Source organism: Brachyhypopomus gauderio, chromosome 15 (assembly GCF_052324685.1).
Source record: "Brachyhypopomus gauderio isolate BG-103 chromosome 15, BGAUD_0.2, whole genome shotgun sequence".
Lineage (NCBI taxonomy): Eukaryota > Metazoa > Chordata > Actinopteri > Gymnotiformes > Hypopomidae > Brachyhypopomus > Brachyhypopomus gauderio.
This window is the reverse complement of record NC_135225.1, coordinates 7,005,430-7,020,931: the sequence shown is the minus strand read 5'-3', so window position 1 is coordinate 7,020,931 and position 15,502 is coordinate 7,005,430. Positions and strand designations below refer to the sequence as shown.

At 43.3% G+C, this 15,502-nt stretch overlaps 2 protein-coding genes across 5 annotated transcripts; one reads left to right on the top strand and one right to left on the bottom strand.

Moving 5' to 3' along the window:
- Nucleotides 1-97: 97 nt before the first annotated feature.
- cgasa (cyclic GMP-AMP synthase a) lies at nucleotides 98-3,796 on the top strand. 4 transcript variants are annotated; one of them, XM_076974845.1, is made up of 7 exons: nucleotides 98-341; nucleotides 489-523; nucleotides 833-1,090; nucleotides 1,173-1,389; nucleotides 2,765-3,028; nucleotides 3,188-3,287; nucleotides 3,428-3,796. In XM_076974845.1, exons 1-7 carry the CDS (start codon nucleotides 113-115, stop codon nucleotides 3,759-3,761), a joined length of 1,437 nt encoding a protein of 478 aa, XP_076830960.1. In that variant the 5' UTR covers nucleotides 98-112; the 3' UTR covers nucleotides 3,762-3,796. The 4 variants fall into 4 exon arrangements, with proteins under 4 accessions (XP_076830960.1, XP_076830959.1, XP_076830958.1 ...); XM_076974844.1 differs by having other exon boundaries at nucleotides 98-523; XM_076974843.1 differs by having other exon boundaries at nucleotides 98-1,090; nucleotides 1,221-1,389.
- Nucleotides 3,778-15,422, bottom strand: ddx43 (DEAD (Asp-Glu-Ala-Asp) box polypeptide 43). Its single transcript, XM_076974841.1, has 17 exons — nucleotides 14,812-15,422; nucleotides 14,647-14,702; nucleotides 14,236-14,359; nucleotides 12,588-12,728; nucleotides 11,883-11,964; nucleotides 10,991-11,147; nucleotides 8,507-8,625; nucleotides 8,080-8,190; nucleotides 7,661-7,802; nucleotides 7,389-7,489; nucleotides 7,200-7,287; nucleotides 6,800-6,927; nucleotides 6,299-6,408; nucleotides 5,102-5,240; nucleotides 4,934-5,021; nucleotides 4,677-4,842; nucleotides 3,778-4,273 (listed from the first exon to the last, which is right to left on the bottom strand). Exons 1-16 carry the CDS (start codon nucleotides 15,158-15,160, stop codon nucleotides 4,687-4,689), a joined length of 2,091 nt encoding a protein of 696 aa, XP_076830956.1. The 5' UTR covers nucleotides 15,161-15,422; the 3' UTR covers nucleotides 3,778-4,273; nucleotides 4,677-4,686.
- Nucleotides 15,423-15,502: the final 80 nt, after the last annotated feature.

Below are 15,502 nucleotides of genomic sequence, written 5' to 3'. Positions count from 1 at the left end.
GCAGAGTATGCAATATTTTACATTTTTGCATTAGAGACCGCGCGTCAATACCCTCCACTGACGTCAGAGGGGGGTTATAAGCGCTCACGTCGTTACGTCAAATGCTTTACGCATGCGTGCCAGGTACCGCAGGACGATGGCAGGTAGAGGAAGTCAAGTCGCCGAGCTTTCCAGCGTCTCGTCAGCAAAGAACACCGAACCTACTTCGAAAAAGAGCGTTAAAAAGAAGGAGGACCTTCAAAAAGCTGGAGTAGAAATACCAACACAAGACGCGAAAAGCACCGGTGCGCGCGCGACACACACCTCACAGAGCAGAAAAACTCCAGAAGTTGCTCCACCACCTCCATCCAGCTCCAAGAGCTTTAAAAAGGAGGACTGCAAAGTTAAAACAGCTGGAGTGGAAATACCAACACAAGACGCGAAAAGCACCGGTACGCGCACGACACACACCTCACAGAGCAGAAAAACTCCAGAAGTTGCTCCAACACCTCCATCCAGCTCCAACACCTCCAGCTCCAAGAGCTTTAAAAAGGAGGACTGCAAAGTTAAAACAGCTGGAGTGGAAATACCAACACAAGACGCGAAAAGCACCGGTACGCGCGCGACACACACCTCACAGAGCAGAAAAACTCCAGAAGTTGCTCCAACACCTCCATCCAGCTCCAACACCTCCAGCTCTAAGAGCTTTAAAAAGGAGGACTGCAAAGTTAAAACAGCTGGAGTGGAAATACCAACACAAGACGCGAAAAGCACCGGTGCGCGCGCGACACACACCTCACAGAGCAGAAAAACTCCAGAAGTTGCTCCAACACCTCCATCCAGCTCCAAGAGCCCTGCAGACGAACACGCTGAGAGAGCTGCACTGGAAAAAGTTCCCAAAAGCTCGATAAAAAAATTGGACCGCACCGATCCACACAGAATCCTCCAAGATACCCTTGAGAAGTTAAAGATAAAAAAACAGGAGAGGTGCGAGTCGACAAAATGCGTAAACGAGATAGAGAAAATAATATCTGAGCACCTGAAAAAGAATTTGGATTGGTGCAAAGAAATTAGTCTGCTGAAGACGGGAAGTCATTATGAAAACGTTAAGGTAAGTGACATCGTAAAGTGTATTTTTTGTCCTCCTTACTGGAGTAAGTCACGGTCAAGCATGTTAAATGTGAACGTTTCAGATTTGCCAGCCTGATGAATTTGATGTGATGCTGACTATTCCTGTTGAGAGGGTGGAAGTTCAACATTTTGGAGAGGAAGGCGCGTTCTACAGCGTAGCCATGAAACGCCAGAAACATCCTTTAAACAGGTTTCTCAACGAAGACAACACGATCAAGGCCAGTGAAATGCTGGCAGAATTCCGGGATAAAGTGAAGGAAGTCGTGCCAACCATACCGCGTAAGTAATTCTGCGATTCTAAAGAAACGAAACGAGTGCGTAACTACCCCGCTGCTGATGCTGACGCAAAACTGAGAGGCAGTAGCAACACGGAAAGGCATCGACATCTTACGCACAGGTTACGCTGGCATATGCCACTGTCCTCCACATTTTACGTTTGGGTGACAATTTCCGTAAAGTTGGTTTCACGTTCGCACACTCGGAATTCTTTCTTCAATAACTAAGACAGTATAAGCAAGCGTGCCAAAACATGCCAATTCTTATTTCTGGCGACCAAGACAAATACCTACAACTTTGTTTACGTCAGGAATAGACGTATTTTAAATTGTAGACATGTTATTTTAAATGTACTGTAACGCTGCAATGTCAAAAGCATCATCTACAAATGACCTTAACACGGACGTTAGTGAACCGGCCATCGGACTCGTGCCTCGTCCGTCTCCCTGTATGTATTTTTATTGACCATGTAGTAGTGATGTTGAGCTCATCCTTAGAATAAAGGGGCTTACTTTTCCATAGGCAATAATCTGTGCTGGGTAATTGAATCAATGGCAATGGAAATTTAAACAAACTGACCACCACAAAGAGATGAGGTATAAATACCAATTCAAGATTTATAGGTTGTTTAGGATGCACATAATGTAATAAAACTTGTTTGGTGGTCTTATGATGGACCAGTTAAAAGCTATTGACTTTCGTCCGTGTTGAGGTTTATGCATAGAAACAACATAAATTGCGAATATCATCTGCAGCGTCTTTATGTGCGTGCAAACGACGGGAGTTTAATTCTGCAGAGGAGGCGGAATTCAGCACAATACCGGCATCATGATAAAGGGTCCTGAGGTCCTTCCCAATAAGAAAACGACAGGGCAACTCACTTCTACTGGCACCTATAAATGACTTTCAATAGCATTCAGTAGCGTAAACATCTGTGTGCTAGATAAACATAGGCACTTTAATGTCAAAGTCAATGATGAAGGCACAAAACAAGATGTCTATGTCGATGTGACATATGCCAGTGTAACCTGTATGCAAGATGTCGACGTCATTGACATATGCCAGCGTAACCTGTACGCAAGATGTCGACGTCATTGACATATGCCAGCGTAACCTGTACGCAAGATGTCGACATGACATATGCCAGCGTAACCTGTACGCAAGATGTCGACGTCAGTGACATATGCCAGCGTAACCTGTAAGCAAAATGTCGACATGACATATACTAGTGTAACCTGTACGTAAGATGTCGACGTGACGTATGCCAGCGTAACCTGTACGCAAGATGTCTACATCAGTGGCATATGCCAGCGTAACATAAGATGTCAATGCCTTTCCGTGTTATCACCGCTACTGTGCAAACTTTGTGCCATTCTAGATGAGATTGAAGTGGAGCGCAAGAGAAAGGGGTGTCCGGCCGTAACCCTGGAGGTGAAGCAGAACCGAAAAAAGATTTCTATCGACTTTGTGTTGAGTCTGGAGGTCAACAAATCAAGTTGGCCTAGTTTCACTGCAAATGGTTTCATGGTCGACAACTGGCTCGGCAAAAAAGTCAAACAGGACCTGAAGCGTAAACAATTTTATTTGGTGCCAAAATATGAGGGTATAGGCAGCGCAGAGAAAGAAGGAGTTGTTGCCAAAGGTAGGCTAGCACGGCGGTAAACACCAAAATATTCTTAACATACGTAAATATAAAAAATCAACAGCATTTGTTTATATAGTATACTTTATAAATAACATACTTGCTATGTACTTCCAAAGATCACCTGAAAATTAAAAGGATAATGCATATTTTGCACAGACACTTGGCGCATCTCTTTCTCGCATGTTGAGAAGATTATCCTAAATGACCACGGTGCGTCCAAGACATGCTGTCAGAAAGGCTCCGCTGCGTGCTGCAGGTAACGGCACCGCTGTAACGCACGTCTGAAGTCATTCTTTACGTGCAATCACACACATGACACTAATCGGACACTACAGGAATTTCGTGGTCATGTTATGTTTTTTTTTATTTTTTATGAACGATAATTTTTTTAAACAGGAAGCCATGTCTGAAACTTCTGAAGTACCTGCTGCAGCGGCTAACCGAGGACCACCCCAAGGAAATGTCCAAGTTCTGCTCTTATCATGCTAAGACGGCACTGCTCCACGCATGCGCAACCCGAGTGAAGGATAGCGAGTGGGCGGCGGACCAGCTGAGCCACTGCTTCCAGCTGCTACTGGAGGACTTTGAGAAGCACCTGAGAAGAAAAGAGCTCCACAATTTTTTTATTCCCTCACACAACCTGCTCGAATCTACAGACAAGAAGAGCTGCGAGTTTCTGGCAACGCGCATCGAATACCAGCGAAACAATGGCTTCCCGTTGTTTTGTTAAATTTTTTAAAAAAGTGAATAAAAAGCACAGCACGAGTTAACTTTCAAATTTTACATTTACTTCAGTTGCATCCATGGCATGCATGAAATGTACAAACGCAGTTAACTCCCTACTACCTAGAGGTGGTGGTGAAGTTCACTTGTAGCTTCCTATTGTTTTACTGCACCACCTGTCCCCGTCCTCAAGGTACGACTGACTGTCCGAGATGTGCCAGTGTTGGGGCCCTAGATGTAGCTCCCAAATAAATAAATAAATAAATAAAATACAAAAACTGCAACATGGGGTCTAGTTTACTCAGAAACAGAAAGATTAAGTTAAATTCTTTTAGAGATTTTATTTGAATATCACCAACAAAAAAATGGTTTGCTTGTATCCAATGGGTAAATATTATAATAACAGTTATGCAAACTGAACAACATAGCCCATTTTATTTGGGTTACATGCCCCTAATTAAAATGTGCTCTCTGGAACAAAACCTTAGCAAAGGTGATAGATAAACCGGCCTCTTCTTTCTAAAAGCAAAAGGTTCAATTTAATCAGTTGTAAGAAATCTATTGACTTCTGCGTGAGAAATCAATAAAATATTCAAACACCATTTTAATTATAATAATTTTTAAGATGTTATAGCAGTGCCCCTACTGTTATATTGAGTAAATTCAATTAAGCGAATGTCTATTTTTGGAAGAACGTGAGCCATTAACAAACTAAAATAGTTATGTATTAGGTACATTAGTTATAAAATGCCTGAGAGATTTTTTTACTGGCTTTTTCTATCACAATGACAAATCGTGGTAATCAACCCACATGAATTAAAGAAAATTACAAGTAACATTCTTCAGATAATCAATAAAAATAAAAATAAAAGAATCAAGTATGGTAATAAATTCTGCCCATTACCGACTGGTATAGTTTTACCTGCGTAAGGTCAGAAGCGCCAATTACAGTCGTCTCTGAATCTGTCTCTTCCTCTCTGAGCCCCGCCCCCTCTCCCACCCCCTCGTGGTTTGGTAGGGAACATGTCCTTCTCTCTCCGGTGCTTTTCATAGCGCTCTGCCATTAGTACCAGCTCTTCCGGTACTTCCTACAACACAGCAGAAGCAGCGTGAATTATCGGGTTACCTTTTCTCCCCATTCGCCTAATGAACAGATCTCTGGTGTGGAGACAGCGCTACCTGGCCAGCTCTCTCAAGAATGTGTATGAGTTCAGCTGCCATCTTCCAGTCTCCTCTTGTAACCAGGGTAACAGAAGTCCCGGATCGGCTGATAAGTGGTTTAAGGGTTGTTAACACACGAGACTAATGAGCAGTCTAGTCTAGGTGGCGGTCGGACACAACACTCACCCGGCACGACCCGTTCTCCCAACTCGGTGCACATACTCTTCTATGTTGCGTGGAAAGTCATAGTTGACAACATGGGTGATGTCATGAACATCTAGTCCTCTAGAAGCCAGGTCGGTGGCGACCAGAATACGGACCCGTCCTGCACACAGTCAACAGAACCACAAATATGTTGATCCTCACTGAATTCTACTAATTGCACTCAGCACGAGAATCTGAATATTCAGTCAGTGCAAGACGGCCTGAGGGAGCGAGAAAATGTGTAGAACACACCACAGCTGACAGACAGAAACTAACAGTCAGAGAGAGAGAGAGAAAACCTACCTTTGGGGCTCATTACTAACTGATGTACACTTAGACATGCGGACACACTCCACATGAAAGTCACTGCAACAAAAGGCTTTCAGGGCTCACAAAAAGTTTACTTGAAAAATTGGACGTGATTTGGGATGGTGTGTGAAACATGACATATGAATATTGGCTCCTGTAGTTTAGTAGTAGTCTGACTCAATGGTATCTTGAATTCTGGCCTATCTGTACTATTACCTAGGATGAATTCTGTGATCAGATGCAAAGCACTGTTGTAAGTCGCTCTGGGTAAGAGCGTTTACTAAATGCCGTAAATGTAAATGAATCTCCACATGAGAGTCACTGCAACAAAAACAGGTCTTTCAGGTTTGTTTCATTCGACAGATGCATAGAGAGGAGGAGGAACCATCAGGATTATGCGTTCGGCATATTCTCAAATGAAAGAAGAATTCCACATTACGCTTTTAGCCTCCTGACATTCTGACAATATAGGAGCACACAGAAAAATGTACAAGCAGCAACTGGATATGCCTTTTGATTACCAATCCAAAGAAATTAAAAATGTATTAAAATATTTATTCAGACTGAGAACCGAATCCAGTTACACATATACATTATTTGACCAACATTCACACAGAGTACAAAATACGGTGTTGAATGAAATTCTGATTTGAAATTTGACTGACACAATGGAACCATGGCAACTCAAAACAAGGTGGCCAACTCAAACGCATCCTAAAAGGGGAATCCCCAGGTGTGAACCATAAACCTACATGACGTTTACATACAGGAAGCAAGTGCCATATAGTCAGTCAAATAGCATGTACCTAAGCTCTACACTCACAACATTAAACAAACAATCTCAGCTTTTGTGATATACTTGTCTCATACCATCTTTGAAGTCCTGCAGGGCCTCTTCTCGGTCCCGCTGCTCCCTGTCCCCATGCAACGACTGGACGGCTATCCCCCGTAGACACAGGTCACTGGACAGGTCATCCGCCCTGCGTCCCCACACGGAGAAGACAGACACAAACGGGAAGAAAGGACTAGTCCTGCGTTCATTGCAAAAATTAAAAGTGCACTTATTATTTTTCTTTAGAAATGTGAATGGAGGTCTGGGGTGTATCACATTTACACTCTTAGTGTTTCGTTCTAAAGCCATTTCCTGTAAACTGTTGTTTTATGCAATATGAAATCTGTGCTTGGGCAACAGATGCATAACAAGGCGAAGAGGAATTATTTCAAATTCAAACAGGTCGTCATCGGTACAGACGGAACATGACAGAGGTCATTCCTGAGTCAGCTAGCGGTGCACGTTCACCACTAGTGACCGATGGCAAAAAGACACCAGGAAACATCTGAATTGATAAACATCTCTAGTTGCAGACTTACACAATCTTTTTTCCAACAAATATCAACACTTTGTCCTGTGGCTCCATGTTGTGGATGAAGTCAAAGATGTATGCCTTCTTCTCCTCTTCCTGCACACACAGGACCGTCTGCTGTACGGTGCCCACCGCCTATAATTCACAGAGGCACACGTGGCATTTCAAGGGGATTCTCCACAGATCTTTAAAAAATTTACCAGAGAAATGTTCATCACAAAAGTCTACACTACACCTTAAGTCAGTGTGTTCATCTATCCGTAACCATCAATGCACCCTTAAAATCCTTTTATTGTGCGTATTTAATACTCTCGATGCAATTTCATATTACACAATAAAACAGTGAAGCCACAAGAGGAAATGCTTCTGACTTTGGGCCTTAATCTAAAGAATGAGCTACAACTCACTGCTAGATCTAAGGTGCCCACATACACCATCATGGGGTCTTTCAGGTAGGACTTGGCCAAACGTCTCACGCCTGTGGGCCATGTGGCACTGAATGGTCCAACAGACGAAGTATGGAAAAAGACAAAGTTTGTTCAGTTAGAAAAACTTAGTTAGTTTGCTTTTTACACACTCACTACAATGTCTCTTACCTGGTCATAATTGTTTGCCTGTCACGTCGAATATCCAGAATGATTTTCATGATTTGTGGTTCAAACCCCATGTCCAACATTCGATCTGCCTCATCTAATACCTGTTTTAAACAAACAAGAAAAACACTAATGACAAATGTAGGCATTTGAATAATGTGCTATTTCAACATTATACAGTAGGGTCCTTGCTTTTGTGTGTGTGTGTGTGTGTGTGTATGTATCAGACACAGAATATCACCTACACTTCAGCTCCCAACATGCTCTACACATACCAAGTAGGTGATGGATCGAAGGTTAATGAGCTCGTTCATTTGTAGATCGTTTAATCTTCCTGGCGTGGCAATCACGATGTCAACACCACTGGTGACCATCTTTATCTGGGCTCGTCTATCACCACCTCCATAAACACAGATACTGTATACCCAGGGGAAGGTTTAGCAGGTGTTTTAGTGCTAGGTTCTGCACCATGGACGACAAGCAATGTACCCCCCCCCCCCCCCCCCCCCAATATTTAAAAACAGTATGGAGACATGACTATCAAACTTGACTTGCGCACAACAACCTTAATCCCAAAGAGCATCGATACTCCTTTAAAATACTAAACGTTCCTTCAGTGTATTTGGCACTAACAGCATGGGCTGGTGTGTGTGTATATATATATATATATATATATATATATATATAGACGCACCTTTTAAAGTTTTTATATCTGTACTTATTACACTCTGCTTCAATCTGGAGGGCCAGTTCACGAGTGGGAGTTAAGACCAGCATGCCAGGGCCACCTCGCTGGTCTCTGGGCCTGCAAATAGACATGAGATGAGATTGGGACATGCGTTGGCACGTGAGGCGGGACGGGGACGTGAGGCGGGACGGGGACGTGAGGCGGGACGGGGACGTGAGGTGTGGGCTGCAAGCAGCAACTCGCACTAGTCATGTGAAGGAGATCAACACACTGTTCAGTGCTCCTTTCATTTCACTGAGGAAAAAAATACCTACAGTCGACAGCATTTTTGTTATCCAGCAAAGCTCTAAATGACTCTGCTCAGTCTTTGATTCACACGTGTGTAGAAGTTAGAGGGCAAAAAGAGTAAAAACAAAATGGAGTGCACTCTTACACAGGCTGCTGGTCCATGTGAATGAAACCAGGGAGCAGGTAGGCCAGGGTCTTCCCAGTGCCGGTCTGAGCAATCCCAATCAAATCCAGGCCACTCAGGACCACGGGCCACGCCTGAGACTGAAACGAGAATCAGAGCTGAGACTGCAGGCGGTACGCAGGTCCCCAAGTGCTGCACATGGACCAACAGAAAGAAAGGTCACGAAAGGACGAATGAGCGATTATAACATGGAGGTGGTGGAACAGGTTGTTCACACCCTGTCCTAGAAAAGCTGAGACTGATTTGCATTGTTCTATTCATGAGGAGAATCATGTTCCCAACAACCCACCCAGTTAACAACTTTTAGCTGAGATGTTTCGAGTTGGCACATCCTTAACCACTCAATCAGATTCAGTCTTTCTGTTTATGATCGCCAACCTCCCTTTCTGAGGCAAGTTCCTTTCCTTCTCAGAAAAGGTGAGACTTTACAGGCCAAGAACTTAAGAATACAAGGTGAACTCGGGTCTGTTACTAAAGCCTCTTATTAAAGCTCACATCTCAGGGTCTAAGAGCAGATGGGCTGCACCATGACTGAAGCAGGAAGCAACGTCCTCGACTCCAGCAAGGAAAAACTCAAAGGAAGCACTTCTACCTTCTTTCCCAGCGTTAGGTCGGGTTCCAAAATGACTGTGACCAAGGACTGACTTCACTTTCTGTTAAACGAATCATGATCATTCCCATGCCACGCATTAGCATATTATATTTAAACGATAAGGTTAGCCATTGTTTAAAATAATCTGCTAATGTGTGACCTGGGAATGATCATGATGATTTGAGAGTTCATGAGTTAGCTAGCTAAGCAACAGATTTGATAACTACCTTCATATTCCATTAGCTTACATAATGGTACGGTTACTTTCCATGTCTGCATGCATCTGCTGCGTGTGTGTGTGTGTGTGTGTGTCTGCTAGTGTACTTTATTCAGGAGGTAGTTATTATATAAATTATTTCTCCTGTGAATTGCACAATGTCCAAAATACACAATTGCGCAAAGTACCCAATTATTTTCATGCCATGTCAAAATAGCAGCACCTGAATTTCCACTTTTCTCTGAAGATCTCTGCATTCACAACTGATACTCCGCATGAATGGTAATGACTCATTGTGGAACCCTGACAAATCAAAATAGGGTTGCCAGTGTGGAATAAACTCCGCACTGGCAGGTTTATACTTTAAACCACATGACTTCAGTCTGTTGGTAATGTAAAATGTAAGCTCTTCATGATTTATGACTGAAATACAACACTTCTAAATATTTTATTATAGCCACACAGTTATGAAAACAATACATTTCTGATCATTTTCATCTTTTGACACAAAAAGCGAATGGCTTTCAGAACACTTCAAGTAACGTACTGCATCCGTCAAGAATGAGAGTGAAGACGGTTTAGTACAGGGGTGCCCAATACGTCGATCGCGATCTACTGATCGATTGCGAAGGAAGTGTGGGTAGATCGCATGACATTGAAAAGTAGGGGATGAATTACAAAAAAGAGATAAATGACAGGGTATCATCCATCTGCACTGACAGTTGTCTTGTGATTGACATACAGGGTAGCCAATCGGACGTCTGAACTTTTGACACCCTATGCATGCGCGTTAAACTGCGTTAACGTGTTAGCTTGCTGCACAGCTAGCCTCCAATTTATTTAAACTAAATACAACAAAGGGTATAAAAATGAGTGCCGTAGCTGGTCCGAGTAAGAAGCCTAAAACCTACCACTTCATACAGAATGGGAGGAGGATTTGTTTCACTATGTCATAAGTGCGTTTGCCTCATCTGTCAGTGTGCCATTGTTATTCCAAAGAAGGGAAACGTAGAGCGGCATTTTCGGACTGTTCAAGCATCATTTTGGGTGTCACTTCATTGTTAAACACAAGACGTCCTTCCAAGATGGAGAGATGATAAGAGGCATTGGTTGAAGCCTTGTTCAGAGGCTTTAAAAATAAATCTGAAATATAATCTTCAATCAAAGCTCTCCAGCTATTGAGGAATACAGTCACATAGGCGCTCTGAAGCCATGGCCGAGGATTTGACCCAGCAACTTGGGAAGGATATTGCAGACTGCGAGTGTTTCACGTTACAATTAGCAATACTTTATAAATATAAATAAATAAAATACCTTATTTATCCTAAAAGGAAAGAAAGAGTACACAATAATAAATAGTAGTAATAATAATAATAATAACTTAAATAATGATAATATAGAAGAAATACATTTGCTTTGCATTTTTATTGTAGGTAGATCATTTTGACTTGTCATCTTATAAGTAGCTCGCAAGCTGAAAAGGTGTGGGCATCCCTGCCATTATATAGGGTCATTGTATTATTTTATATTTGTACCCAACCAGGTTCAAAGGTCGACCACATGGGTTGGAGACATTCTGCCCATGTTCACAGGCCGTGCTGCCCCCATTGTGTGTGTGTGTGTGTGTGTGTGTTACCTGAATGGGAGTTGGCTTTTGAAACCCAACTCTGACTATATTCTCCATTATCTCAGGAAAGTCAACGAAAGCCTCTTCGAACGTGTACACTGGGTTCGGGACGGGCCGCTTCCCTTCCTCTCTCAGATCGTCCACAAACACGTTGTTATTTTCTTTTCTGTTGGACAGAGAAACCAATACAGATGGTAACCAAACCGAAATGCTCATCTTCAGTACTGATGATCATAGTAGATGGTGTGATGATGAAAACACACAAGTCTCTCTTTCTCTATACCTAAACACTCCCAAAAGAGCACACACAGCCACACTGTTCTGTGATTTCTTTTTTTTTTTTTAAGCAACACAATAATAAATATGCAATACAAAAAAAAAAAAAAGAAATTATTCACAATGTGTTAACTGGGGTAAACCTATCAAACAGCAAGCACCTATGTGGAAAAAGATCAAAGGAGTTTTTCTTTATTACTCAGTAAATAAAGGTTCTCACAACACTCATTTGGTGTTGAGAGCCCTCTGCTGGACGAAAATGCACATGTACACTACAGAACATACGGAAAAACACACATCCAAGAAGATAGCAATAAAATGCTATTTTCCTAAATTGTTTTACAGAAATTATAATACTAGTATATCTACAGGGAAAAACCCTGCTGTTCCATATGACCTTATGCCACAGGAAGTACATTTTAGGGCTAGATCCCCAAATACATGAACCTATATTCATTCAAAAAAAGATTACAGACCACAAGGAGGACAAGAGAGGGTTCTTTAACCTTTACCTGCATTTTAGTTGCTGAACACAACTGGTAGAGAGAACCCCCTGCTGGCTAGTCTAAGTCATCTCCCACACACACACACACACACACACACACACACACACACACACACTTGCCTCCATATTCTGACCTCTTCTGCACTGCGCCTGGCCACAGACTCAGCCTCAATGTAAAAATCCTTCTTCAGGGCTGGAAGGTCTAGACCAATAAACAGAGCACTCATTAGGGATCCAACTACACGTAAAAAGAACCAGAGTAAAACAAGCATTCAGGCAGCTACGGTTCCTCCCCTTCACTCTATGGGCTCAACCATGATTCTATGCTGTATCTTCAACCACACATCGCAGCTACTTGTAGCCGAAAAGCCCCTAGTTTTCATCAAAATAATAACTGCATGAAATAACGAATTAATACTGAAAACATTCACGGAATAATCAGTGGAACCAAATGAAACGGGCTACGGTCTCTCGCCCTGTGAGACGTGCTACAGTACATGTTCTGTGTCAGGTGTACAGAACAGAACAGCCTGTAAGGCCGGACAGCACCAGCAATCCAGCACACAGCATATGGGTATTTGTCAAATGTGGTGAATCACTTCTTCATTCAGTTTGCTATGAATAATCTTATCCAATACTTCAATTCTAGGCCTTTTGTGCCCACATTAAACAGCTTATGGTGAAAATAAGCAGCAGCTTTTTTTCCTCAAAAGCCAACAACAGTTGAACAAACTTTAATTTGAGAGGAATTTATCAAAATGATTGAAAAAGTAATCAACCGACAACAGTGCACGTCGTTAGCCATCTCCCTTCAGCGTAACCCACCTTGCCACTTCATAGTCTCATATTTCTCCCTATTCTCCCTTAAGGCATTCCAGTCTATGGGTGTGGAGGTGGGGCCAGCTGATGACTGTAAGGCAGTCCGTGACCAGCAGGAGGTACTCTTCACTCCAGGACTCTCGCTGTCTATAAAGAGAGGGTATACTGTTAAATACTGTGTCATGAATAGGCATGATAGCTCATTTACATTAAAATTTATATGCATATATTTGTATATATGCATAATGAAATACCATATTTTCTGGACTATTTTTTAAATGGAAAATATTGTATAAGCCACACCAGGCTATAAGCCGCATATATCTACTGAACTGAATACAGTGAGTCCCCGCTTAACGACGGGTCTGGTAAACGACGGACCGGAGTTATGACCGACTTTTTTTTTTTTTTTTTGCGCGGTGGAGCAGTGGCAGCACAGTGTAGTGTTGTGGAGTGTTGTGTATGATAAGCTGAGGCAGCACAGCCTCCACCGCAGCCCATCTTGGCAACGCGATCGCTCTTTCTCGCGCTGTACGCACGCACGAGAACATTGTTAGTTTTTATTCTATACTGTATTTACGATCAAAGCGTATCTAAATCTAGGGTCACACTTAACAACGAAAACTGCTTTACGACGGACTTTTCAGTCTCAAACCCCGTCGTTAAGCAGGGACTCACTGTACATTTAACTGAACTGATCAGTTTCTGAACAGTGCCTGTAGCATTTCATGTGCGACCGTTTTGGCTTTCAGCCTATGTTGTGGCCAATTCAAACTCCCCTTGTTTATCCGCGCATAAAGACGCAATAGATGATATTGTCGATTTATGTTTCTATGCATAAATAAGAGCTAGACTTTAATTAACCATCACAGCAAACAGCACGGCATTATCTATGCCCAAAGCCACACTGGCTCAAGAGTGTTAATTATTTTAAATAAAATACACACTGGCTATACCGAAGTTCACCTCTGACCATGATTTTGCAGTATTACAGCAGTATTATGTCTAAATATCTAGTTAGGACAAAACTAGAGTGCTCAATGAACTGAGTTATAATCACTGTAACTCCCGAATATCATCTGTAGCGTCTTTATGCGTGTGCAAACGAGGGGACTCGGAATTTGGCACAACACATGTTGGTTTGGAAAAATGTATCCATCGTGCCTGCTGCTTGCATGTGCTAAATTAAATTGAGCACCTCTTCAATTTACAATCTTGTCCTACTACCTGATTCACTTTCTGCTCCGCCCCCTGACGGGTGAAGAAACATCTACAGAAAAGCCGCACCCCATTATAAGCCGCATCGTTCAAATCGCGGGGGAAAGTAGCGGCTTATAGTCCGGAAAATACAGTGTGTGTGTGTATATATATATATATATATATATATATATATATATATATATATATATATATATATATATATATATATATATATATATATATATGATATTCTCTCCTATCCCTTAATGAGACAAATCAGCAAGAGCCTGTACTTAATTGTCACAAAAATGAAATGGGTGAAATGTACCAATAGTTTAGCCCCCTGAAATCAACTGAGCATGTCCACCTATTGAGGTCGAGACAAGGCCATCTCAACATAAAGGGTTAGGCCATCTAAACAGTGTGGATCTGCTCTTCACGACCATGTTTGTACCATTCTGGGGCCAAGACACACTGGACCCCCCAGAAATCAGCTCCTCGATCATAGTCTGGGCTTTCTGCTGAACATCACTGCTGCCAAATATCAGCAAGTCCCCCTCATACTCCCCGCGGTTAATCTAGACAAAACATGAGGAGAAATCAGACATGGATTGTTTTATTTATATATAGTTACCTCGCTAAACACTGGTGTTTATATATATATATATATATATATATATATATATATATATATATATATATATATATATATATATAAACACCAGTGTTTAGCGAGGTAACTACACATGTCTATTAGAAATGTAATAAAGTGAGAACAGAAACACAGAGTGTCAACAGTGCGCCAACACCAGTTGATGAACCACACCACCAGGTTTGGAGATGATGTCCCTCAGCTCGGACTTGCCTTTATTCTCGCCCCACTACTCTCCTCCAGTTCACGGATCTTCCCGCCTCCTCGACCTGGGGGGGGGGGGGACAGAGGTGTGATATGTGACCCTTACAACCTGCCACATCCGATCTCAACACACCGGTTAACGTGGCTGAACAAGCGGGGGCGAGACGCGTTTACCGATGATCCTCCCGATCAACGCGTTTTCCACGCGGAGAGACACGGGCCGCCTGGAACCGGACCCGTCGCCGTCGACGCCGAACACGCGGCCTTCTCCGCGCCATCTCCCGCCGTCGCGGGAGTCACCGCGGACCGCCGCGCCGTCCAGCCCCGCGTCTCCGTCTCGCCGGTCTCGCCACTGCGGACGGTCCCGGCTCGGTTTCCCGCGTGGCGCTCCGCCGCCGAAGCAAACGACCTCTCTCGGTACACCGGAGGGGAACGTCGGCGCCGCACGCGCGCCGGTACCGACGCCCGGGGGTCTCGTGACGGCGACGCCGCGCTCGTCGTACTCGTCCTCCCAGTCCGACATCACGGAGAGCAAGAAGAGGATAACGGTGACGTCAGCGGAGTAATGAACCCGGTGGCGTCGGGCGCGCGCGCGCGTCAATCACCGCCCGCTGACGTCACCCACGGAGCGTTGTCGTTCGGACCCGTGACGTGTCACGTCGTGTATTCTTGATTTGTTATTACAGGCTAAGGGTTTGTGAGGTACTGGATTTTAAGCAGGGCTCGACTGGTAATCTGGTGTACCGGGTGGGCCGACAGTCCTCAGGGGCAGATGGAGTTTTTTTCCCTCCATTTTTTCCTTAGAGACCGGCCCACAATTTAGAGGGGGCGGCCCATTGGCCCATCTTCAATATAGACAGTGGAC